Here is a 27,281-nt window from a genome sequence, read left to right as displayed (position 1 = left end):
TATTTTGTATTTTCCCTGCCTCTGGGATCATCTACTTCTCTAAAAAGCCTCTGTTCTTTTTCTTGGAGAATATTAAGAAAAAAGATCTGGGCACCAGTTGTGATTATTGTTATTGAGGTGTCATTGCTTTTGGGTTCTCACTGAACAGAGCTAAGAAATACAAGTATGTATAAAGGCATACCTTGGAGATACTGATGATTTTGTTCCAGGCCACCACAATAAAACAAACAGAGCAGCAATAAGGTGAGTCACTCAATTTTTTTGATTTCCCTGTGCATATAAAAGTTATGTTTACACTATAATCTATTAAGTGTGCAATAGCATGTCTAAAAAACATGTACACACCCTAATTTAAAAATACTTTATTGTTAAAAATGCTAATGATCACATAAGCCTCCAGTGAATCCTCTTTTTGCTTGTGTGGGGGGTCTTGCCTCGATGTTGATGGCTGCTGACTGATTTGGGTGGTGACTGCTGAAGGATGGGTGACTATGCCAACTGCTTAAAAATAAGACAACAATAAAGTTTGCTGCATTAATTGGCTCTTCCTTTCATGAAAGATTTCTCTGTAGTATGTGATACTCTTTGATAGGATTTTACCCATAGGAGAACTTCTTTCAAAACTGGAGTCAATCCTCTCAAACCCTGGCACTACTTTATCAACTAAGTATATGTAACATTCTAAATCCTTTATTGTCATTTTTACAATGCTTACACCATCTTCACCAAGTATAGATTCCATCTTAAGAAACCATTTTCTTTACTCGTCCATAGGAAGCAACCCCACATCCATTCAAGTTTTATCATGAGATTATAGCAATTTAGTCACATCTTCAGGCTCCACTTTTAATTCTAGTTCTCTTACTATTTCTGCCATATCTGCAGTTACTTCCTCCACTGAAGTCTTGAACCTCTCAATGTCATCCATGATGGTTAAAATTAATTTCTTCCAAACTCCTAGTAATGTTGATATTGACCTCCTATGAATCACAAATGTTCTTAATGGCATCTAGAATGGTGAATCTTTCCCAGATGAAAATCTTGAAAATCCTTTTCAATTTACTTTGCCCAGATCCATCAGAACAATCACTATCTAGGGGAGTTCTAGCCTCATGAAATGTATTTCTTAAATTACAAGACTTAAAGGTCAAATTTACTCCTGGATCCATGGGCTAAAGAATGTTGTGTCAGCAGACATGACAACAATAATAATCTCCTTGTACGTCACCATCAGAGCTCTTAGGTGACTAGATGTATTGTCCTTGACCAGCAGTATTTTGAAAGTTATCTTTTTTTCTGTGTAGATCTCAACAGTAACCTTAAAATACTCAGTAAACCATGCTGTAAACAGATGTGCTATTATCCAGGCTTTGTTGCTTCATTTATAGAGCACAGGTAGAGTAGATTTAGCATCAATCTTAAGGGCCCTAGAATTTTTGGAATGTTAAATGAACACTGGCTTTAACTGAAAGTCACAAGCTACAGTAGTCCCTAATGAGAGAGTCGGCCTGTCTTTTGAGGCTCTCAAGGTAGGCAATGACTTCTCTCTAGCTATAAAAGTCCTAGATGGCACCAGCTTCCCATAGAAGGCTATTTTGTCTACACTAAGAATCTATCGTTGCTCTCGGGTGGCCCTGGTCAGGGAAGACAAATTGTATGTGTCACTTCAACTGGCCATAGTGGTAGAAGTAGAGGCAGTGGGGCCTGTGTGACCACTTGGGTTTGTGAAATGACTGCTGGCATTTCTGAATCCAGTGGGGCTGATTGCAAAGGAGGCCCAAGGAACAGTGCCAAGTTAGATGCTGATTACTCACTTTGAGTCCTTTATTGCAGAGTCTGTTCATTACCAACAGGGTACTGTGAATATACGCCTGATGTTGCTAAATGTAAACAATAGTTAGAGAGAAAGATTTTCCAAATGAATTTGAAAAACTTACTGTAGAAAATTCACCCAATCAAGAAGCTGGAATTAGTAAGGGTCAAGGAATAGCAGGGGAAGGGGAGAAGAAAAAACAGGAAGAGAGGTGGAAGGGGTCAAATAAAACCAAAATAGGAGACTGTAATATAAAAGGTTATTATAGCCAAAATTCCCACAGCAAAGAGGAAATATGTAAAAACAGTGTGTGGCCTTGCAACTTTTGAAATTGATCTTAAAGAAGCACAAAGATTTTTCTGCTCAAAAATTCTCCTGTGGTACCTCAGTAACAGGGGAGGATGAAATTATTCAGGAAGACTCTATAGATGGCATAATTGATACCATTCAGAAAAAACAGCCAGAGATGGATGATGACAGCATCGAAAATCTTGAAGAAGTAAATATGTAGTTTTGAAAATATGTCTGTATTTAATGGCCGGATCTGAGAGTTGATACCGCCAAATGGAGAGAAGTCTTTTAAATATAAATAAATAGATACACACACACACTTATCTTACAGTAAAACTGTAGGATTCATTCTTGGAGTTTTCACTATTCTGTACAAGGCTGTTTGGTCTTTTATTGCCAAAGTCAAATAAATAGGAGAGATTGTCATGCTTATGTATGAAATAGAATTCAGTCAAATAAAAAACTTTGGTTATTTGTTACTGACATTTCCCTCTCTTCTTAATTTTTTTTGAAAAACCCAGATTTTTTTTTTTTTTTTTGTGGGAAGCATTTCTGTTGATTATTTTACTGATCTAATGCTGAGAGATTTTTAAAAAGGATTCAAATTTGGCTTCCTCACCAGTAATAAGAATATCTTGCTTCTTTGACATGACAGTTTAGAGATGGATGAGAATCTAATAGATTTGTGGTTGAATTTGCTTCACTGTTATCAAGTACACTTCGTGGGCACAATAACATACTGTTGGTGGGATTTGTTCAAGCTATTCTGGAAATTATTTGGTAAAGTATACTAAAAGCCTTTAGACCATTCGCACTGTTTGTACTAGTAAGTCACTTCTTTGACATCATTCTAAAGAAATAATCAGTCTTGCATAAAACTTATGAATGAAGGTGTTCATCACAATGTTATTTATAATATCAAAAAGTTGCAAATAATATAAACAATTGGGAAATAAATGGTTACAGAAGTGATAATGCATCACGTGGTAGAATGTTATGCATGTATTTAAAAACCATATTTTCTAAGAATATTTGGAAACACATTTGGCAATGTGAAGTAGGGGCACACCCCAGATACATTATTATTTTTTGGGATGGAATTTCATTCTCGTTGCCCAGGCTGGAGTACAATGGTGCCATCTTGGCTCACTGCAACCTCTATCTCCTGGGTTCAAGCAATTCTCCTGCCTCAGCCTCCCATGTAGCTGGGATTACAGGCATGTGCCATCATGCCCAGCTAATTTTTGTATTTTTAGTAGAGATGGGGTTTCACCATGTTGACCAGGCTGGTCTCGAACTCCCGACCTCGGGTAATCCACCCACTTCGGCCTCCCAAAGTGCTAGATTACAGGCAGGAGCCACTGCGCCTGGCCCACATTTTAGATATTTATTATCATCATTGTTCTGAGTGGAAGTCCATTCAGAAAGGCTAGAGACTCTTGTTGTGGCTATAAATTATGTGAGTAAAATTCTGCTAACCAATTAAAAATAATATACACCCATGTTTAATAGTCTGGAAAATAGCAATTAAAGCATATCTTTCTTATAAAAGAATGGACACTTTTAATGAATGCATTAGATGAATTTAAACTTTAAGTCAAGTGATGCAAATCAAAAAGATGACTTGTATTTTAAATTGGTATGGTCACCTTTAAGAACTTAGAACCCACGAAACCATTGTTTACTGTCATGCAAATTATGATCCTGAATAAATTTTTTTAAAAAATAAAGTCTCAGAAAATGTGTAATAAAGATGTAAAGTAAAACAATGAAAAAAGAGGAAAATCTATGGTTTAAGTGTAGCCACTTTCATCAATTATCTTAGCTGGATCTTCTGGATAACTTGCTACAGTTTGTGTATCAGCATTTACTGCTTCACCTTGTACTTTTATGTTACAGAGATGGCTTCTTTCCTTAAACCTCATGAACCAACCTCTGTTACCTTCAAACTCTTTTTCTGAAGCTTCCTTACCTCTCTCAGGCTTCACAGAACTGAAGAGAGCTGGGGCCTTACTCTGGATTAGGCTTTGGCTTACAGAAAATTTTGTGGCTGGTTTGATTTTCTAACTAGACTACTAAATTTTTCTCCATATCAGCAAAAAGCTTGTTTTGCTTTCTTACCGTTCATGTGTTCACTAAAGTAGCACTTTTAATTTCCTTCAAGAACTTTTCCTTTATACTCAAAACTTGATTACCTGTTTGGTGCAAGAGGCCTAGCTTTCAGACTCTTTGGGTTTCTGACATGCCTTCCTAAGTTTAATTGTTTCTAGCTTTTGATTTAAAGTGAGAGATGTGCGGTTCTTCTTTTCACTTGAACACTTAGAGGCCATTATGATGTTATTCATTGGCCTAATTTCAATATTGTGTCTCAGAGAATAGGGAGGCCCAAGGAAACAGAGAGATGGGGGAATGGCTGGTCGGTAGAGTCATCAGAACATATAAAATATTTATTAAATTTGCTGTCTTCATGGTATTTCAAACCAACTACAACGGTAACATCAAAGACTACTGATCACAGATTACCATAACAAATGTAGTAATAATTAAAAAGTTTGAAATACTGCATTACCAAATGTGACATGGAGACATGAAGCGAACACACGCTGCCAGAAATAAGGTGTTGATAGCCGTGCTCCAGCACGGGAGTGTCTGTTTTCCCACAGTCTTGAAACAGAATAGTTTTAAAATTGTCATGTTTAAAAATTTTTGCTAGTTGATAGGTAAAAAACTGGTATCTCAGTATTGATTTAGTTTGCATTTCTTTAGTTATAAGTGAGTTTGAACATATTTTCAAAATGCTTCAGGGCCATTTTAATCTCTTTTTTGTGAGTTGTCTGTTTATGTCTTTTCCCCACTTTTCCATCATGTTTTGATCCTTTTTCTCCTCTATTTTTAAGAGTTCTTTAAATATAAGAGATATTAACTCTTTATCTGAAGTATATGCTATAAATTTTTTCTTAAAATTTTCATTGATTCATTAAAAATAATAAGCCTATTACATGCTGACATCCAACAATATATTACATGAAAATAATTATTTTTCAAAGCAAACATTTCAGAAAGTGGCACTGTTTAAATGTTTGCAATAGACTCCCAAATCTGCCTCTGTATTCAGAACGCTCCAAGAAACTGCTTTGGATTCAAGTGTAAGAGGAAATGCCACTCAAATGTTGGAGAAGGGAAGGTAGATATTTTTCTCTGATACTATGCTAAAAGTTGACAAATGGTAGATTTTTAAATTATTATGTGTGATTGACTAATCATAATTGTATACATTTATGGGGTACAATGTGATGTTTTGATATATGTATACAATGTGGAATGAGGAAATCAAGTTAATTAACATGTATCACCTCCCTATTCTATCATTTTTTTATGGTGAAATACTTAAAAGTTAGTTATTTTGAAATATATTATTGTAGTTACCCTGGTTTGAAATAGATCTTAAAACTTATTCTTCCTATTTATCTGAAAATCTCTACCCTTTGATCAACAACTTTTCCCATTCCTTCCTTCTTCACATTCCCAGTCTCTGGTAACTATCTTTCTACTACTTCTATGAGTTTAACTTTTTTAGATTCCACATTTAAGAAAGATCATGCAGTATTTGTCTTTCTGTTTCTGGCTTACTTAACTTAGCATAATGTCCTCCAGTTTTGTCCATATTCTTGCAAAAGACAGGCTTTCTTTCTAAAGGCATTAGACAGACACACAATGAAATACACACACACACAAACACACATATACACATACACATACCATGTTTTAAAATTGTTTATTTTTTCTTCCAACTTTTATTTTAGGTTCAGAAAGTACATGGGCAGGTTTGCTCATGGGTAAACTGTGTGGGGTTTGGTGTACAGATGACTTGTCACCCACAGTGAGCGCAGTATCTGACAAGTAGTATCCTCACCTTCCTCCTACTTTCCACCCTCAAGTGAGCCCTGGTGTCTGTTGTTCTTGTTCTCTTTCTTGTGTCCATGTGTACTCAATGTTTAGCACCCATTTATTAGTGAGAACATGCAGTGTTTGATTTTCTGTTCCTGTATCAATTTGCTAAGGATGATGGCCTCCGGCTGCATCCATGTTGCTGCAAAAAGCATGAATGATTTCATTCTTTTTTTATGGCTGCAGTATTCCATGGAGTATATGTACCACATTTTCTTTCTTTCTTTTTTCTTTTTTTTTTTTTAGACAGAGTCTCGCTCTGTCACTCAGGCTGGAGTGTTGGAGTGCAGTGGCACGATCTCGGCTCACTGCAACCTCCACCTCCCAGGTTCATGCCATTCTCCTGCCTCAGCCTCCTGAGTAGCTGGGACTACAGGCACCTGCCACCAGGCCTGGATAATTTTTTGTATTTTTAGTAGAGACAGGGTTTCACCGTGTTAACCAGGATGGTCTCGATCTCCTGAACTCGTGATCTGCCTGCCTTGGCCTCCCCAAGTGCTGGGATTACAGGCGTGAGCCACTGCACCTGGCCTCCACATTTTCTTTATCCAGGCCACCACTGATGGGCATCTAGGTTGATTCCATGGCTTTGCTATTGTGAAAAGTGCTGCGATGAATACTTGGGTCTTTATATTTCTTTGAGTATATACCCACTAATGGGATTGTTGGGTTGAATGGTAATTCTGTTTTAAGTTCTTTGAGAAATTTCCAAACTGTTTTTTTTTTTTTTTTTTAAAAATAACACATTTAAAAAATCCATTCAGCTCGGTTCCGTATCTTGGCTACTGCAAATAATGCTGCAATGAACATGGGAGTGTGGATACCCCTTTGACATTGATTTCAGTTTCTTTGGATATATACTTGGAAGCAGGATTACTAGATCATATGATAGCTCTATTTTTAGTTTTCTGAGGAACCTCCAATGCTGTTTTCCATAACGGCTGTACAAATTTACATTCCCACCAACAAAGTAAAGAAGGCCCTTTTCTCCACATCCTTGCCAACACTTATCTTTCATCTTTTCGGTAAAAGCCATTCTAACTGGTGTGAGATGATATATCATTGTAGTTTTAATCTGCATTTCCTTAATGATTAGTTATTCTGAGCATTTTTTCATGTACCTGTTGGCCACCTGTATGCCTTCTTTTGAGAAATGTCTGTTCAGGTCCTTTGCTCATTTTTAAATCAGGTTGTTTTCCTGAAGTTGAATTGTCTGAGTTCCTTTTATATTTTGGATATTAACTCCTTATCAGATGTATGGTTTGCAAAGATTTTCTCCCCTTCTGTGAATTGTCTCTTCACTTTGTTAATCGTTTCCTTTGCTGTGCAAAAGGTTTTTTAGTTTAGATGTCATTCCATTTGTCTGTCTTTCCTTTTGTTGCCTGTACTTTTGAGCTATTTTGTCAATATTTTCTCTCAGCAGTTGTCTTTTGACTGTTTCTGGTAATTTTTGGTCATGCAACATTAAAAGTTTTTTTTTATTTTTTATTTTTTATGAGAGTCTCACTCTATCATCCAGGCTGGAGTGCAGTGGCATGATTGTGGCTCACTGCAGCCCAAACCTCTTGGGCTCAAGCAATCCTTCCACCTCAGCATCCTGAGTAGCTGGGACTATAGGCATGTGCCATTACGCTCAGCTACTTTTTTTTGTTTGTTTTTTTTCGTAGAAACAGGGTCTCACTATGTTGCCCAGGCTGGTAAAATTTTTTCACGTGGCCATATTTGTCAATCTTTTCTTCTATTCCTCTAGCTTTAGATCTTAGAAAGCCTTTCTCTTCACCAAGGTTAACGAGAAAGTTACTAAGTTTTCTTCCGTTAGTTGCGTAGTTTTGTTTTCAAATATTTAGATCCTTAATCCATTTGTTTATTCTTGTGCATGGTGTGAGATATGAGTTATCTATCTGGTTGTTTAGTTGCCTCAGCCCATTTAATTAAGAAGTCGACCTTTATCCTAATGATCTGAAATACTGCCCTCATCATACACTAAGTGTCTGCAAGTCCTTGGGTCTAATTCTGAACTTTTTATTCTATTCCACTTGTCTATTGTCTATTCATGTACTAGAAACACACTGTTCTGATTTCGGCTTTATAGTATGCCTCAATGGCTGGTAGTCAGAACCCTGTTGTTTAATTAGCTGTAGCTGAGTTCAGGGTAATATTTATCTTTGTTATAATTCTAGATCTAAATAGCTGTATCCTACAGATTGCTACTATTCAACTATACATTACTGTTTACTTGAGACAAAGGAGGTTAGGGCCAATACCAAATACAAATTTTAAAGAAAAGCGGCTAATTTATTTAGTTCATCTGGAATTCCTAGAGATGCTGATCTGGCACAACATAAACAGTCTAGTCTAAGTACATTCAATCCACAATTTATGAAATTCTGTCTCAGAGGATTGGTGGAATTCCAGATTCTCGAACAAGATTCATTCCTGGAACACATGAATCTGATTCTGATTTGACCTTATAAATTGGTTGGGAACTACTATTATGTATAAGTACCCAGCTGAATATTCCAAGATTTCCTAATGGAAAATACTAACATTTTCATTCATTCACAAATATTAATTGAACTTCCATTGTATGTCAGGCACTGTGCTAGGTTTTGAAGCTATCACAATGAGTAATATAGCTATGAACCCTGTCTGCCCTCCACAGTTTAGCAGGAAACAGAGGCAATTAAACAAGTAATAATAATAATGTGGTAAGTACTAGCAGAGAGGAAATATAGGGTGCTAAGGCAACACACAGCTGGGGTACCTTAAGGTAATTTAGGAGAGCCAGAGAAAGCTTTTTTAGAAGAAGCAATATTTAAGCTGAGACATGAAGAAGGACAAGGGGTGAACCAAGGTGTGGCAGTTTTCCAGGCAGGGGAAAAAGGTGTGCAAAGGCCCTAAGGCAAGAATAGCTTTTTACTTTCAAGGAACTGAAATCAACTTTAATGTGGCTAGCATATAAGTGAGTGGGGAATGGTGGAAGATAGGGTATGGCAAGGGTTTTCCACTGGCAGTGGTTTTGCTCCCCAGGAAATATTTGGCAATTTCTGGGGACATTTCCGGTTGTCTTAATTAGGGGTTGAGGGAGTGCTACTGGTAGCAGACAGAGGTCAAGGACACTTCTTCTAAATATCGTACAGTATACAGGATAACATCTGCCTTGCCCCTGCCTGTCCTCCACACCCAACCCCACACAAAGAATTATGTAGTCTAAAATAACTGGTCCTGGGAAAAGCAGAAGTCCTTTCATTACAATTCTTATGATATTTTAAGAAGGGAGTTTGGATTTCATTCAAGGGCAAGGAGCAGCTATTTGATAGCTTTAAGTAGCAAAAAACAAATGTTTTAGAAAGATTATTCAGTACAGAGAATTGACTAGAATTTCTTCATTCAAATATTTATGTACCATGCATTGTGTAGGAGCTGGGGATACAGTGATGAACATTTAAACACTGACCCATTCTAGTGGAAGAGGTAGAAAATAAAAACAACATGGAAATTAACAATAAACAACAAGGCTGTTTTCCCATATTCAGTATTCCAAATGTAGATGAAATTTGGGACTGACAGTAAAACTTCAGTGTTAATTTTTAGAGGAGAAAAGCCCTAGACAAATTTTATAAAACATTATCTATGGGCTATTTGTTGTTTAGTTTGGATCTCATTTCTACTAAATGAAAATATTTTAAAAAATAACCACTACAACACAAATAAAATCTTACTCCTCATTATTGTTTTTCATTTTCTGTGTATGTATGTGTGCGTGTGTGTGCGCGCGTGCACGTGTATCTGGCTTACATTTCCATATTATGTTCAAAATGCTCAATATTAAAGGATTACTGAAATGATTACTTCTTTGGCTGACAGCTTTAATAGTGACTGCAACAATTTCAGGAACCATGATCATCTGACACCCCCAGTATAGTACAGAACTTGTCTCTTGGCAAGGATGACATTTAATTTTTTTCTTACATAGATTTCCTTAGGAAAAAAAACCTTAGCTTTTTGTATCTCTGTGACACTTCTTAAAATTAGCTGTTTTCTCTAATGAACTCATTTTAGATGTATTAGTTTTTTAATCTAAGGACTAAGTCAGTGACAACTTGCTTAATGTGTTGGGAGATTCTAGTTGCATAAAAACCTTTTTTGAAGAAGAATTTTAGGTCAGCAAAATGACTGAAAGTACATCTCCCCTATAATTTTCTTGCTGTGGAGCCACATTAAATGATGGATGGATTTTCCAAAATAGCACTAAACTAAACTCCTTCCTGCCACAGTAGAGACGCAGCATCGTGCAGTGGTTAAGAGTATAGACTTTGCCTGCCTCAGTTTAAATCTTGACTCAGTCATGTACTAGCTTATGGTCTCAAGCAAGTTATTTAACCTCAGAGCCTCTGTTTCCTCATTTGTAAAATGGGGATAACCACAGTGTTCACATTATAGGGGAGGATACTGACTCTGAATCCTCATTCTGCCATTTATTAACAGCATGACTTTGAAAAAATTAATCACTGAAGTCACTGTTTCTTCATCTGTAAAATGAGATAATGATGTACCGCATAGGGTTAAGGTAAAAATGAAGAAATGATATAGCAAATACAATGTAAATAGCACTAAGCCACAACACACATTAAGCCTTCCATAAAGGGAAGCCAACTTCTCCTTGTCTTGTGAATTTTGTGTGTATTACCACAAGGGTGCAACAGATTCAAAACCTAGAGAAACCACTGCTGGAGTTAAACTCACATATCCAGGAAAGGTCCTGAATGAGATCTCCCTGCCCCCTACTGTGATTACGCTTTAGAAGAAATATGCAATGTTAAGTGGAGACATGCTCCAGAGATGCCAACCTATCAAAATCTTTGCTTCAAATGGAAAGTATTTCTTCAATAAATGAAATAGTTCTAAAGTTGTGACAAAAACTCTCCAGTGTTCTCAGCTAACTAGATGCCCAAGAAAGAGCAAGAATGTTATGAAATACCAATGATAATTACTGACATACAAAGAATTGACACCAAGAATACGTCAAATCGAGAGATTTTTCAAAAACGCTTTAAATTTTCATGTTAGTCTACCTCATCAAAACATTAACTAATTTGAAAATCATATTTAAAAGATAATTTCTGCTTACTGGTTTGTTACAGGTGAGAAGCAAGGTTTGTGGGCTTCTGCTCTATGCATCTACAGAACACTTTTGTGTAGCTGAACTATAACAAGTAGCACAATAACTGGGATAACATTCAGTTTTAAGCTAAGTGGTTACTTCTGATACAATGTTATAAGCTGAACAGTATTCCATGTCTAGGTGCAACTAGATTAATTTATAGTTTGCCTAAGGAAGACACAATCATGAAATTTAACATGTAATCACTCCTCAAATAAGCATAAACAATCACTAATTTCCTACTTACGACATGTAATGTTTTCCAAATATTGAACGTGAACATCTTGGACTTCTCTTGATGAGAGAAAGAATAAGATGAACAAAGTGAGGAGAATTAATTCTCTGTGATCTTAGCACTTATCTTCTGACATATTATTATATATATTTGTTTACTGTCTTTCTCTCATGAGAATGTGGACTACATAACAGCAGGAATTGTGTCTGTTTTGTTCACTGATTTATCTTCAGTCCCGGATTTACAGGTCCTCCAAATGTATATCTAAAGTGAATAACTGAATGACTGAATAACTGAAGTGCTGGAAGCACTTTAACATCTGCGTATTTCTAAGATAGATATTTAGTCTAACTGTTCTAAAGAAGAGGATAGAGACTGTTTACATAGCGGATATTTAGAAAAAAAAAGATGTCTTTTAAAGCTACAATGACTTAGCAATGAATTGAGGGAAATCTCAGACTCTGCAGTTTATAGATGAGAGTGTACTATTGAGTGGGGATAATTAATAATGTATCTGGGAAAACATGCTGTTTCTGGCTTGGAGCTGGAGTGTATTTCTACAAAGAAATTTGAACCTTACAATAGTACAGACCACCTGTAAAACTTCAGCAAAGCACAGGAATCAGAAACACCAGGTACTGTGGAAGAGGAAGGTGAAGAAGGGACCTGAAAACACAGAGTTTATTTGAAGTTTATATAAGAAGTTGTTAGATTCCCATCCCTGCCCTGCCCAGCCAGGTGACTACCTTCCCTAACACCCACAGGAAAGAGAACTAGAGAAATTAAAGAAGAGAGAATCTAGGCCGGGCGCGGTGGCTCAAGCCTGTAATCCCAGCACTTTGGGAGGCTGAGACGGGTGGATCACGAGGTCAGGAGATCGAGACCATCCTGGCTAACACGGTGAAACCCCGTCTCTACTAAAAATACAAAAACTAGCCGGGCGAGGTGGCGGGCGCCTGTAGTCCCAGCTACTCGGGAGGCTGAGGCAGGAGAATGGCGTAAACCCAGGAGGCGGAGCTTGCAGTGAGCTGAGATTACAGAGCGAGACTCCGCCCCCCCCAAAAAAAAAAAAAAAAAGAAGAGAGAATCTAGACTTAGTGACACCACACATTGAGCAAGGTAGAGATCAGGTGCAGGACTGAAAACAAGGGGCTTAAGTAAATGTCTGATATTGAACAGTGAAACCCCAGCCCAGCCCTCTTTTCCTGCCTGGCTCCAAAATGCTGGCACACAAGACATATACTCTCCATTCAGAAGACTGGAGGATTCTTTGCTAGAGAATCTGAACAGCCCAGGAAAAAAACTTAGAAATACTGACTTTTGGGCATTTCTAAAAAAAGCATGGCTTATCTTAATGTTCTATGGTCAAGCTCTCTACACACACAAGCTTCTAATCAGTTTTTCAGTGCCTAAGTGAAAAACACATTGCATCCATAAAACAGGAACAGGGTGCTATAAAAAGGAGACAACTGGAGAAAAAGAAAGAACTACTACAAATTAAAACTATGAGAGCAAAAATAAAAAATTTTTAAAAGGATTGGAAAGTAATGTTGAAGAAATCTCTCAAAGGTGGATTAAAAAACCAACAAACAAAAGTATAGAAAACAGAAAAGTTAAGTAAACAAGAGTATCATATCAGTATAGGAAATCTAATTACTTTATTTTATTTTTTTTTTGAGACAGAGTCTCGCTCTGTTGCCCAGGCTGAAGTGCAGCAGCACAATCTCGGCCAGCTGCAACCTCTGCCTCCTGGGTTCAAGCAATTCTCCTGCCTCAGCTTCCTGAATAGCCAGGACTACAGGCATGTGCTACCATGCCTGGCTAATTTTTGTATTTTTTTTGGAGACGGAGCTTTGCCATGTTGGTCAGGCTGGTCTCAAACTCCCGACCTCAGATGATCCACCCACCGTGGCTTCCCAAAGTGCTGGGATTATAGGGATGAGCTACTGCGCCCAGCCAGAAATCTAATTTTTTATTAATACAAGTTGTAGAAGGAGAAAATAGAGGAAATGGTAGTGAAGAGATTATCATAAATAATACAAAAGCATTACTCAGAATTAAAGAATATCTCCAGGGCTTGCTAGGTACCAACAGAATAAATGAAAAAGACTCAAGAACAATGGTGATAAAAAGAAGGTTCTCAAGGTATATATAAAGGATTATGAATAAGTATAGTATCAGAGTATTTAATAGTAATATTGGAAGCTCAAGACAATGGAGCAATACCTTCAAAATTGAGAAAAAATAATTTTTACCCTACAATGATATACTGTGTCAAACAAATAAGCAAGTATAAGCATTGAATAATGATGCTTTTAGAAATAGTAAGTCTCAAAAAATTTATGTCCTATGCATGTTTTGTTAGGAAGCTACTGGAGGATATGCTCTACCAAAATGAAGAATAAAATCAAGAAAGAATATGACGTAAGATGAAACACAAAAGAGAAGAGATAGGAACTCCCAGGAGAACAAGGTGGTAAGCTTTCAGAGCATCCTAGGTCCAGACTGAGCTTAATGGAGGGCTCTAGGTCGGAGGCCTCCAGTTATAAAAAATGTAACTCGTAAGTGTGGAAAACTGTACTGACAGACATTTTACAAAACTACATTAAGGGTTATGAAATGACTTAGCCAAAGGTTTGAAGAAAAATAAGCAAATTTTAAAATGAGGCATTTCATAAACTCCTAGGAAAAACAAAATCGTTCAAGAAGGAAATGTTATCCTTGGCTCCGGAGTGACATATTTGCATTGTACTAATACTGAAAATACTATATATAATATGGATTCAGCCAAAAATCATGCAATAATTGTATTGGGATGGTGGTAGGAAGAAGGAAGGTGAAAGAGCTATAATTCCCATCATCCATAATAAGAAGCAATAGATAATTTGTAAACTAATAACAATTTTGGCAGTATATGAATAGTATTTAGAAATATGGAGGGGAAAATCAGAGAAACTTCCTTCAGAGGTAAAAGTGACTGCCTGTGGGGAGAAGATGGGTGGAGTAGAGGAAGACAACTGCTAGTTTTGAGCATTATTTGATTTTCTATGTGTTTATGTTATTTTGAAAAAAATAGAAATTTCAAACCCAAATGTATAAAAAATATTATGGACAGTGTAGTACAGCAAGAAGAGTTTTAAGCTAGGAATGAAAATTTAAAACTGCTGATTACCTATACCCTGATGTTGGGTAAAACATATCAGTTCTGGTTGGGTGCAGTGGCTCACGCCTGTAATCCCAGCACTCTAGAGGCTGAGGCAGGTGGATCACCTGAGATAAGGGGTTTGAGGGAAGCCTGGCCAACATGGCAAAACCCCGTCTCTACTAAAAATACAAAAATTAGTCTGGTGTGGTGGCATGCACCTGTAGTCCCAGCTATACCTACTCACGAAGCTGAGGAGCGAGAATCACTTGAACTTGGGAAGTGGAGGCTGCAGTGAGCCGAGATTGCACCACTGCACTCTAGCCTGGGAAACTGAGCGAAACTCCATCTCAAAACAAACAAACCAACTAACCCTCTTCTTTGGGTCTCAACTTCTTTATTTATTCACTAGAAGACTTTCTTTCTAAGGGTCTTTCCAACTCTAAGGTTCTGATCCCATCATAATAAAGTATTTTTCTAGGAATAGCAAAGAAAGAGAAACTTTCCTCCACGTTCTCATAGTATAGCTTTGTGTATTTTTGTTCCCTTTGCCAAAGGTCTCCCTATCTTTGCTTCCTTGATATTAAAATTGAACTACCATATCTCCAACATGGGAATCATATTGTACCTGTGAGGCTAGTCTTCGCATAGCCTCCTCCTGCCGCCTGCGCATTTCTGGAGTTCCTGGGCAGCTTCCACTGGTGATAGATGAGTGGGCTGAAGGTGGCTGTGTGAGTGGCAGCTCTCTGTTGGCATCCACATCTGGATTAAAAAGATTTAATGTTTGCATCAGATAATCATAAAAACTTTAAAGAAAAATGGCTAAATTCTATTTGCTCTATTATCCAACAATTTTGCTCCTAAGTATATTACCTAAGAGAAATAACAACACATGTCCACCCAAAAACTTGTACACAAATGTTCATAGAAGAATGATTCATAATAGCTAAAAGTGGAAACAACCTAAATGCCCACCAACTGATGAATAGATGAAACACAAAATATCCATTCAATAGACTATTACTCAACAATAAAAAGAAATGAGATACCAACACATGCTAGAACGGGGATAACCCTTGAAAATGTTATGCTAAATCAAAGAGGTCAGCAAAAAAAAAAAGGACCATATATTGTATGATTCTACTTATATGAAATGCCCAGAATAGAAAAATCTGTACAGACAGAAAGTAAATTAGTGGTTACCTAGCGCTGGAAATAGAGGGTTAAGAGGAGAATGGGGATTGACTGCTAACAGGCATGAGTTTCTTTTAAGGGGATGAAAATGGCCTAAAGTTAGATTATGGTGATTGCTGTACAACCCTGTGAATTATACTAAAAATACTGAGTTGAACGCTTTAAATGGTGAATTACATGGTATGTGAGCTACAGCTCAATAAAACTTTCAAGATTTTTTAAAAAATTCAATTTGTTCTTGTTATTTAGAAAATTTATTACTAGTAGAAACTAGACTACACTATGAATAAGATCATACTTTAAAAATGGATATCAAAGTAAATATTAGAAGTTGTTATTTGATGGCCGATAATGATCGAAAAGAACGAAGAATAGGAAAAAGTAGTCCTCATTTAACTCCCTACCAGTAGGAGTGAATTTAGACTTCTTTCATTTAACTGGTGCAGTAAATTTCTTGGTCACTGGATACAGTTCTGGATAACTGCAGGGGGATGGGCATGGAGGATGGCAGTGAAAAAAGCCTCAAGAAATGTGTAACATTTTGGATTGAGGTGAAGTTCAGTGATTGTATGTCACTGTATTATTTCTGCTGTTCACTTCCTCCCCCTACTCTATTCCCCTTTACTTGGTATTTGATTCTGTGGGTAATTACTGTCCAAATGTCCTCTTTCTAGCTATTTCCTTTTGGAAAATGCCCTTCTTTTTGTCTAAATGCCTTACTTTCTGTTTGGTATTTAGACAGTAGTAGAAGTAAAAGTTAATAGGTAGGCAGTAGTCAGTGTGCATAGCACAATGGCAAAAGAGACTTCTGAAATGAGCAGAGTAGGAACGGTAGGATTTATTTACTTAACAGCTGTTTGGGGGCTTGGCACCTGTTGGCAAATGTCAAATCCAAATGATAACTACATTGAGACTTTTAGTGATAGAAACATACAGTCTTGTATTAGAGCTTCCCCAACTACTATGCTGAGAATCCCTGTAGTTAACGTAATAATCTTGAATTATACAACAGGTCTGTTTTCACAAAATATTTTTGTTCTTTGTGTGTGTGTGTGTTAGGGGTACGGACAATGGTGGTGGTGGTGGTGGAGACTGATGGGGGTGTCAGGTTTGGGAGAGTAGGTGGGAAGCAGGATGACAGGCTAGTGCCCGCCTTGACAGCTTTTCTATACCTTTCCAGGGAAATGACAAGGAGGGGGGTGGGCTGGGGGGCTGAGTTTCTGCGGGGGAAGGACAGCCAAGCAAGGCAATACTGCAGGCTAAACTGCTCCTATCTTCCACAGCAGTAGTGCTCAGCTTTTATTTCTACTATTCTTTGAACATCAAACAGAAAGAAGTCAGGGGCAGAAGAAAGAGTGACAGATGATGAAGAGAAAGAAGTTGTGAACTCCAGTGATTTCCCATTTTTTTTTTTTAATCACTACAACTATTAATTGGTATAATCACCCAAGGTGATTATGAAAGCCAGTCAGGTTCCAAATGACCCATCCAAGCTTAATATAAGTTAAATTCTGCAAAAATTAAGCCAACCCTCCATATACAGACATCATTCTTATTCTTATTAGAGAAAAAACTTCTGCTGCTGCCAGCAACATATTCAACATCAGTTCATATGGGCAACAGATTTGTGCCAAAAAATAGCTTGCATTGTATCAGTCACTTATTCTTAACCCTTCTATTGGTTAGGATGGCATTGGCGGAATATAGTTTGGCCATCAATAAATTGTAACAAAAAATATTTTGTATAAGGTAACATTGGTTCTGAGTATTTCTGATATATACAACCGCATATTTAGCTCTCTTAACTCCTTTCAAATTCTGAAATCTACAGGCCAAATCTACAGTCTCAACAATGGATGTTTATCTCATGAATGGGGAGTGTCTTGGTGTTTCTGGAGATTCTCCTGAAGACAATGGATGTTAGAGAGTAACTTAGTGAACTACCTTTAAAGAATCTCTGCTTTGGGGAACACATGGGCTGTTTTCTATAAACTCTTGCTCCCTGAGGCTCATAGAGAGATCCCCAGGTACCTCTGCTTTCTGTGAAAGCAACTCTTCTTGTCCTTGGGATTTATTTTCTGTCATGCATGATTCTACCACTCTGTTATCTGCAACTCTGATATACAGAGGAGTCACAGAGACTTTGAGCTTTCTGGTTTCCTTTCTGACACACTCAAATAGCAAGCCGCTTGGACTACTCAGATAAACAGCAGTTTGGAGTGATAAATACTTAAGCACTCAAAGGAAAATGCTGGAATAGTGTGGAAAGTTACTTTTAACCATGAAGATGTGTTCTCAGAATCAAAATTTTAGCAGAGACAATTCTGAAAGATTAGTCACACTTCTTCATTTTACAAATAAGAAAACTGAGCTCTAAAGAATTCAAGTAAAATTCTCAAGTGCACAAAGTCTAGCCAATTTGACTGTTGGGGCACAAACCCTGGGCTCCTGACTCCCACAGCACTACGGCAATCTATCTCAGAAGAGCTGCATTTAGAAACTAAGCATTAGATTCCTCTGAAGAAAAGAATTCTTCCATATCGATTCTTACCATACCCTGGTAAAGAGGTATTTTGATTCAGTTTTCTTCCAAGACACCAGTTCTTCCACATGTTAGACATCCATAAATTTACCAGATGCCACCTGCCTCCTTAATGACACAAGGCTGCTAACTAGCTTCAACAGGAAGTCAATAAGTTTGGAGGGTCTTCAGTGAGTTCCTGTTAAGTTTCTAGCACTGTGCTAGACCCTGTAACTACTGTCGTCTCACACAAACCATTTCTAGTGGTTGCTGTCTGAAAGTCTGTGGTGGGCTAGATTATTGATTTGGACTAGCAGAGCAATAGTTTCTTTTTTTGTTCTCTTCTAACAGAATCCAGGTAAACTGGTTCTATACATGTAGTATGTACAAGAAGAACACTGATACATTTCTATTTATTTTCTTTACTCAAGTGAGTTTCACCAATAAGGAGAGGCAGCAGACCAAAATGGATAGGAGAATGGCCTCTGAAACCAGACTGCTTAGTTCTACCATTTATTGGCTGTAAAACCTAGAAGAACTTATTTAACCTCTCTGGGCCTCAGATTACATACCTGTGAAATCAAGACAACCTCACTGAGCTGGTAACAGGATTCGATGAAACTAATATTTGTAAAAAACTTAAGAGTGTTTGGCACATAGTAAGTACCATATGGGTGTTTTAAAAATAAATCAGTAAGATCCTGGTGGTGATTACTGGGCTGACCCCTGCTTGTGATGAAAGAAGCCTGAATACATACGAGAGCTCAGCACCTTTTCACAAGGAAGCAGGAGAACCCCTTCAAGGACACAATGAAGCTCAAGTCCAAGCAGTGCAACACTAACACCAATCACAAAGAAACAAGGGATGCAAACAGACTGTGCTGGCAAATAACAAGAGGAACTGGGCACAGACTGAGCAAAATCCGACAGGATGAATGCAAATCGCTCTATGGGCAATTGCTGCAGTTGTTATCTAAAGGACAGCCCAACCATACAGCTGGCACGGAAGAGTCATCAATTTATTCCACTAGAAAGGTTTTTCTTCAGTCACGCTTAGGTGTCTATTGGGTATGTGGGTTAGATGTAAATAGAGTATTACAATCTTTCTCTCAACTCTGAATGAACAGTCCTCATGTAGAAGTCAGGTTTTGCAGATGAGAAAATAAAAGGATATATGACCTAATATAAATATGTCAGAAAAACTTCAGCGCCAATGAAGCAGGGAGTTCTTTAAAAAGGAATACGTACGTTTGGGGGAGGCATGTGGGCTGTCTGAGGCGATCTGTCTCATCCTTGTACCATGGCAGCTGAGGGCCACCAGTCTGGAGATGATGGCAGTTTTGCCGAATCCAATGTTTCCCACAATCACCACTCCTTGGTTCACGCTGGCATTTGAACTTTGAAGTTGAGCATCTATTTCGTGGAAAACCCAATCTCGGCCAACAAACACTGACTCTGTAGTGATGCTGGGCACTTCAAAGAGCAGAGGCTTCAAGGAGATATCTGGAGGCCTATAAGGTGCAAAGCGAACTGAACGGAACAAGAGAAAACAAAACTTAGGTCAAACTGTCAACACTGAGAGAAACAGAGAAAAAATGCAGTGTGGTTTAGGAGACTTGAGTTATCACATGATGGCATCCTAGGCGTATTCAGAAATAATACAACTGTGAATGTTGATTCTATACAGATAAGCAACACAGGTGAGCTAGAGCTAATTGATACTCTAGATTGCAGAACACAAACACTGATAAAACAGTAATGATTTATTTGATCAGTCAGAAAGTCGGGATGATATTCAAAATTATTACAGGGAAGGGATGGTCCAAGCACCAGCAATCAGTACGGACGCAAGCCTAGTGAAGAAGGGTCCCAAAGGCCTCCTATGCCACGGGATAACCTTTTAATTGTCGGATTGTGGAGAGGTGCAGGAGTGAAGTTCCTGTTGGAAAGGCCAGGCTGTGGCGGGGCATCTAGACAGCTTACCACAGCAGCTCTTTACTAACCAGTAAGAATGTATTTCATTATTTCACACCAATATGGCTGTACCAGTACATATCAGCTGAAAATCAGTCCTGAAGAAAGCAGTATAGAGAGGTTTGTTTGTTTCTTTAAAAACACCAATGAGAATAATAACTCCTTTAAGTTCATGATAGTATGTTTTAAAATCTAGCAGGTATTAATATTAGGGGAAGCAAAGCCACTAAAAGCTCTGATGGTTTAAAAGATCATAAACATTCTAAGCAGTCGGGCAGAAGGCAGACCTTCACTCAGTGTCTCTGCACCTGTACTGCTTAATATTGATGCCAAATAAAAAATAATTTTTGGCTTACCCATATATTTTGGGGATAGATCCACACTGTTTTTCTCAAGATTTTTTTCTGTGCTTATATAATTATGGGGTGTGCTAAAGACCAATAATAAGCTATACTGTCAACAGTTTTCTAAAAATGCAAAATTGATGTGACATGCTTTAAAAGAATATCTATTAATTATATTGATGGTAAAAGGAAGTCCTGTCTGATGGTCCATATCTGGGTTAAATGGCCTCCTAAACTGTTCCCAGAGCAGCTGTAAGATGTATCACTTTATCTGTCTAAAACCAAGTATTTCATTTTTGTTTCTTTAACCTTAGCACAGTGCCTTGATATATACTAGGTGCTCAAAAAATGTTTAAGGAAAGAATTAATTAAAAATAAGGTATTACACTCTAACTCCATTTTTCAAATATTTTGGGGCACAAGAAAGGCCAGGAGTGGGAAAGGGATGGAAAGAGGAGAAAGAGAAATTACAAAGGGGAAAATGAGATAATTTATACTTCGTACGTTACTCTAGAACATACTTGAACCACTTACACACCACAAGGTGGGATATAGAGATGGTGGCTTACTTGAGAAAACACAGACACACACACACATACATGTGTGCACTCTCATTTAAAACTGCCTGAAAGCCACTAGAACAACCGAGCATTTTAAAAAGGATAAACATTCCAAAAGTAGTGCAAATAATTTAAAATATAAAGCCAAATTCTGACAACAGAAACAAAATGCCCAAAGTTTTCATTAACTAAAGTGGGGTTGTTGGGGGGTTAGGGGAAGCTGTGGAGATAAAGCTACATGGTCAGTTATAATTCCCTGATTCACATTTCTGCAACAAAATTTACTCTTGTATTTATTAATAATTTCAACTTTTATTTTAGATTCAAGGGGGTACACATACAGATTTGTTATCTGGGTATAGTGTGTGATGCTGAGGTTTGGGGTATGAATTCTTCTGTCCCTCAGGTACTAAGCATAGTACCTAACAGTTTTTTGACCCTTGCTCCCTCCACTTCTTCCCCCGTCTAGCAGTCCCCAGCGTCTATTGTTACCATCTTTATGTCAATGAGCCATGGGTACTCATTGTTTAGCTCCCACTTACAAGTGAGGACATGTATAATTTGTTTTTTTTTTTGTTTCTGTGTTAATTCACTTCGGATAATGGTCTTTAGCTGCATCCATGATGCTGCAAATGACATGCCTCTATTCTTTTTTTATGGCTGCACAGTATTCCACGGCGTATATGCACCACATTTTCTTTATCCTATCCACCACTGATGGGCACCAAGGGAGACTCCATGTCTTTGTTACTGTGACTAGTGCTTTGATGAACATATGCATGCATGTCTTTTTGGTAGAACGAAAAAACTCCTCTTTCAAAATCCATACCTATAATTATAGAATTTGATGAAAAATTAACTTTAGTTTGCCAAAAATCCTTTTAAAATCAGTGTCTTACAGCTAATAGAGTCTATTTTACTTTTCTTAAACATTATCTTACTGAGATAAAATTCACAAACCATAAAATTCACTCTTTTAAAATATACAATTCAGTGGTTTTTAGTATATTCACTAAGTTCTGCAACCATCACTACTATCTATCCCCAAACACTTTCATCACCCCCAAAGAAATCCTATATCCATTAGCTGTCACTCCCAATCCTCATTCCTCCCAGTCCCTGGCAACCAGTAATCTACTTTGCCTGTAAAGGTTTGCCTATTTTGGACATTTCATATAAATAGAATCATAGGGTATGTGGCCTTTTACTTCTGACTTCTTTTACTTGGCTTAATATTACTCATTACTTTATTGCTGAATAATATTCCATTGTAAGGATATACCATATTTTATCAGTTAATAAACATTTGGGTTGCTTCCACTTTTTGGCTGATTAATGCTGCTATGAACATTCATGTACAACTTTTATGTGAACATATGTTTTGAATCCTCTTGGCTATATATCTAGGAGTGAAATGTCTGGTTCATATGGAAACTCTCAGGTTCACCTTTTTGAGAAACTGCCCAACTGTTTTCTCTATTTGGCTTTTACTATATTCTTATTCAATATATTTTCACTATAGAAAACTTAGGAATAGTAGATAAAATAATAACTGTGTTTCCATTAGCTAGAGAGAAATGCTGTTAGTATGTATTCTCAGTTTTGCCTGTACCATATATATTTATTTTAAAAACAAAAATGGGATTATACTATATATACTGTTTCATCATTTACTTTTTTCACTTAGCAATATAGTGTGAACATTTCTCTACATAACACATAAATCTATATTATCATTTTCAATATGCGTAGGCTCTTCTATTATATCACTAAGTCATACATTATCTAACCAATATCTTACTGTTGTATGTTTAGACTATTTTGGTTTTCCACTGTTACAATCACAGCTAACAATGAAATAGCCTTTACTATATGCCAGAAACTATTTCTAAGCATGCTAACTTGCACAACCATCTGATGTGTTATTACTACTTTGATTTTATAGACAAAACAGAGGCAAAAAGACATTAAGTTATTTGCCTAAGGTCTTTTACCAATCGGAATCTTATTTACTATGCTCTAGTTCCTCTTACAAAAAGCAGTACTACAAGCAGTGGTACAATACATATCATTATATATTCACCTTGGCACACCTGCCTTATTTTTCTTGAAACAAAATGCTAGAAGTGAAAATTTCTGGGTCAGTGGATTGTGTTTTTGATACACCTTACCAAATTGATCTCCAGAAAGATTATACTGGTTACATGAAAATGACCACATCCCTCTCAGTTTCATCATCATGGGGTAGTATTATTATTCTTAGTCTTTGTTAATCTAGTTAAGAATGGCATCTCATTGTGTTTAATATATGTTTTGAGTATGAAAAGTAATTTTTTTTGTGTGTGTGAAAGGTGATTTTTTAAAAACATGTGTATTGGCTATCTGCATTCTTTTGTGAATTGCCTGTTCATGGCTTTTACTCACATTTCTATTGGAATGCCTGTGTTTGCCTTACTGAATTTGTGAGAACATTTTTAACCCTGAAGACATTAATCTTTTGCCTTTCATATTTATTTTTTGCAAATAATTTATTCAGTTCTTTGCCTTTAAAATTTTTCTTTCTTCCTTTTATTTTAGAAATAATCTTTTTCTTTTTTAGAGACAGAATCTTGCTTTGTTGCCCTGGTTGGAATGCAGTGGCGCAATCTCGGCTCACTGCAACCTCTGCCTCCCAGGTTCAAGCGATTCTCCTGCCTCAGCCTCCTGAGTAGCTGGGACTACAGGTGTGTGCAACCACACCAGGCTAATTTTTGTATTTTTAGTAGAGATGGGGTTTCACCATGTTGGCCTGGCTGGTCTTGAACTCCTGAAGTGATCCGCCCACCTCGGCCTCCCAAACTGCTGGGATTACAGGGGTGAGCCACCAAACCTGGCCTCTTCCTTTTATTTTAATTTGTAAAAGTTGAAAAAGTTTATGTCATCAAACTTGTCAGTCTTTTTCTTTATGGGTTCTGCCTTTAGTGTTGTTCTTTGAAAGTTCCCTCTTAATCCAAGAGTACAGAAAATTAACATTTTTTTTTTCTAGTGCTTTTTTGAGTCTGGTATAGAGTAGGGATCTGACTTTATTTTTTTTCCCCAAATGGTTAACAAATTTTATCAGTGATAATTCAAATTATCACCAATTTGTAAAGCTTACTTGATCTTATTTATATTGGGTTTGTTTTTAAGTTATCTAGTTTGTTCCACTTATCTATAAGCCTGCTACTTTTGCATAAGTGTCACACTGATTTAGTTGTTATTATGTTTAGTTAATTTTGAGTCTCCCATCATTATTCTTATTTTTTTCAATAGATTTTGAAAAATAGTTTCAAAAATAATTTCCAGAATTAGTTTGAAATTTACCACAAGAAATATTTTCCATTTTATTCACTCAGTTCTGACGGTTAATCAGAAAATGCTCCATTTAAGTTTCATTAAATAGATTTCTTGAAATAACCATAAAACATCTTCTTGAACCAAAGACAGATAATTATTTCATCTTAGCAGATATACATTACATATTTGAAAATGATTTAGTTTTAATGTCATATTTTAAAAACCCAGATAATTCACATAATTTAGAAAGCAAACATTTAAAAATGTTTATCTTTGAGATAACCAAATAAATACAAATTAAAGCAAACTATATATACCATTAGAAAAAAAAAGATTTTTTTTGGTATATAATCATTTCAAAACCATCTTTTGAAAAAATATTCATTTCTGTAGTTACTGGTAGCACTGTAAATGTGTCCAACTTTTAGAGAACTGACATTTTGTAAATGCCAATTTGACCTTAAAATCCTGTTCTGGAAACTTATTCTAAGGAAATGATTCATAAGAAAAGTGCAAACACACAGACACACACACACATACACACACAGTTTTTTGCAGTATGTATGGTGTTAGTAAAGGTGATTTAGTAAACTATGGTACACCTACAGAAAATTACATAGACATTAAAATAGAAAGCAATATTTTGCAGAATCATGGAAATGTGGAAGTATTTATGAAATAAAATTTAGTAAAACAGTAGAATAAAAAATGGAATATATTATGAATACAATTTACAGTATATACAGATGGAAGGTAACAATACTCCAAAACAAAAATAGTGAAGGTATATGATTAGTTGTATCTTTAATTATAATTAAAATTTTTTTTTTCAATAGGAATATTAGCTATATTTTTAAAAAGCTGCAAAATGAACTGGTTATTTTACCCAAAGACAAAATAAGCAAATATTTTATCACAATTGCAAATTACTCTGTCATGCATGGGTGAATATAACTACTGCCAAATCCAACAACTAATTAAACTACATCAATTGAAACAAGCAAGCATATATATCCTGGCTATCTCTCTCCCACTTTTATTGTGTATACATTTTTAGAAAATGAAAACAAAGTATATGTAGTTAAAAATTTTTACTGTAGCTATTATAGAATAATTTTAAAAATCAAAAAATATATCAATATATAAAATTAGTTATTTTTGCCAGGACAGTCTGAATGTCAGGCTGAGTACTTGGTTTATATTTCCTTTGAGTGATAGGCAGTGATGACCCATTGAAGTGGACCTAATACTAGGGTAGACTCACTGGAGAGGGAAGACAGACTGGAGAAGACTACTCACTGTAATAGTCCCAGAAAATGTGATGAAGGCCTGAAACAGGGAGATACCAATGAAATTGGAAAGAGTGAAGAAATGTGTAGTACCTGTCAAAAAACTAGATGTAGAGGGATAGGGAGGGGAAGAAGCCAAAGATTTTTCCACAGTTTCAAGTCTGAGGGATTATGGAGTTGAAGAGTATCCAAATTAAAATATATGAAGAAATTTACTATGGGATAGAAATAGCTTTCCTGCTTTCTTTCTGTTATGTAAAGGCCTTCCCCCACTAAATATGAATTAGAGATGTAATTTCCTCAACATCTGGGAGGAAAGGATTAAAACTCTGGATATAGGCTGGGCAAGGAGGCTCACGCCTGTAATCCCAGCGCTTTGGGAGGCCGAGGTGGGTGGATCACAAAGTCAGGAGATTGAGACCAACCTGGCTAACATGGTGAAACCCTGTCTCTACTAAAAATACAAAAAATTAGCTGGGCATGGCGGTGGGTGCCTGTAGTCCCAGCTACTTGGGAGGCTGAGGCAGGAGAATGGCATGAACCCAGGAGGCAGAGGTTGCAGTGAGCTGAGATCCGGCCACTGCACTCCAGCCCGGGCGACAGAGCAAGACTCCGTCTAAAAAAAAAAAAAAAAAAAAAAACCACACACACACAAAACCACACACGCAAAACACAAAAAACTAAAAACAAAACAAAACAAAAAACGACTCTGGATACATTAGAGTATGCTCAAATTTAAATTTCAACCGCATTAAACAAAATTGTTCACTGAATTAATCTCTATAGAAAATCAAAGAACCACACCAATATTCTTCTGTAATTATGTGACAGTTCTATATTCATACAAGCCCTGAAACTCTGAGTTTGAATTCTACAGAATATAAAAATGTAGCAGAAATCCTCTTTATTTTGTTTAAGGCCTTTATTTTATGTAGGCCACTGAAACGAGGAATATGTGTAGGATGAAGGTCTGAATATCTTAGACAAGTAAGCCGATAATTATTTTTAGATTACATTAGGGGAAAGAAACTTACATCAATTGATATAAGCACTTGCTAACATACAAAAGGGTAGTAGGGTGAGACAAGTAAGGAGCTCGTAAAATAAGAACTAATAAAGTAACGGTAGTTTTCTAGAAAAGAAAGGGTCCTTCTCATCAACTACTCCTATTGCTACCCTGGACTGAGGCTGGAATGACCAGTGCTGGCACTGGGCCTGTCTGATGATAAAAGGACCATATCACTCCCCTACATAAAACCCTCCAGGGTTTCTTTATTGCATTTAGAATAAAATCAAAACTCCCTCCCACAGTGCTCAAGGCTCTAGATGATTTGGACCCTGCCTACCCACCCCTGCAGGCATCTCACATCACTTCCCCCTCAGTCTATGCCCCAGCTCTTCTGGCTTTCCAGTTTCTTGTTTCAGCGTAAATGCTACTATGTTAGAGGGGCTTCCCCTGATAAGCTTTTAAAGTTGGTTTCCCTACTGCTT

The 27,281-nt window shown here is 36.9% G+C and overlaps 1 protein-coding gene and 1 pseudogene across 1 annotated transcript in view; one reads left to right on the top strand and one right to left on the bottom strand.

Annotated features, from left to right (window-relative positions):
• The window catches only part of TANC2 (tetratricopeptide repeat, ankyrin repeat and coiled-coil containing 2), a 478,795-nt gene that overhangs the window by 99,660 nt on the left and 351,854 nt on the right, over window positions 1-27,281 (bottom strand). Inside the window, exons 10-11 of the mRNA XM_011947922.1 lie at window positions 19,557-19,838; window positions 15,222-15,355 (exon numbers count right to left, since the gene is read on the bottom strand). Coding sequence (XP_011803312.1) covers window positions 15,222-15,355; window positions 19,557-19,838 — 416 coding nt within the window. The remainder of the gene's footprint in view (window positions 1-15,221; window positions 15,356-19,556; window positions 19,839-27,281) is intronic.
• On the top strand, window positions 1,709-2,324 carry LOC105515992 (annotated as a pseudogene).

This window comes from Colobus angolensis, unplaced genomic scaffold (assembly GCF_000951035.1).
Source record: "Colobus angolensis palliatus isolate OR3802 unplaced genomic scaffold, Cang.pa_1.0 Scaffold271, whole genome shotgun sequence".
Classification (NCBI taxonomy): Eukaryota; Metazoa; Chordata; class Mammalia; order Primates; family Cercopithecidae; genus Colobus; species Colobus angolensis.
Note: the sequence above shows the minus strand (reverse complement) of the source record. Positions and strands in the feature narration are given on the sequence as shown.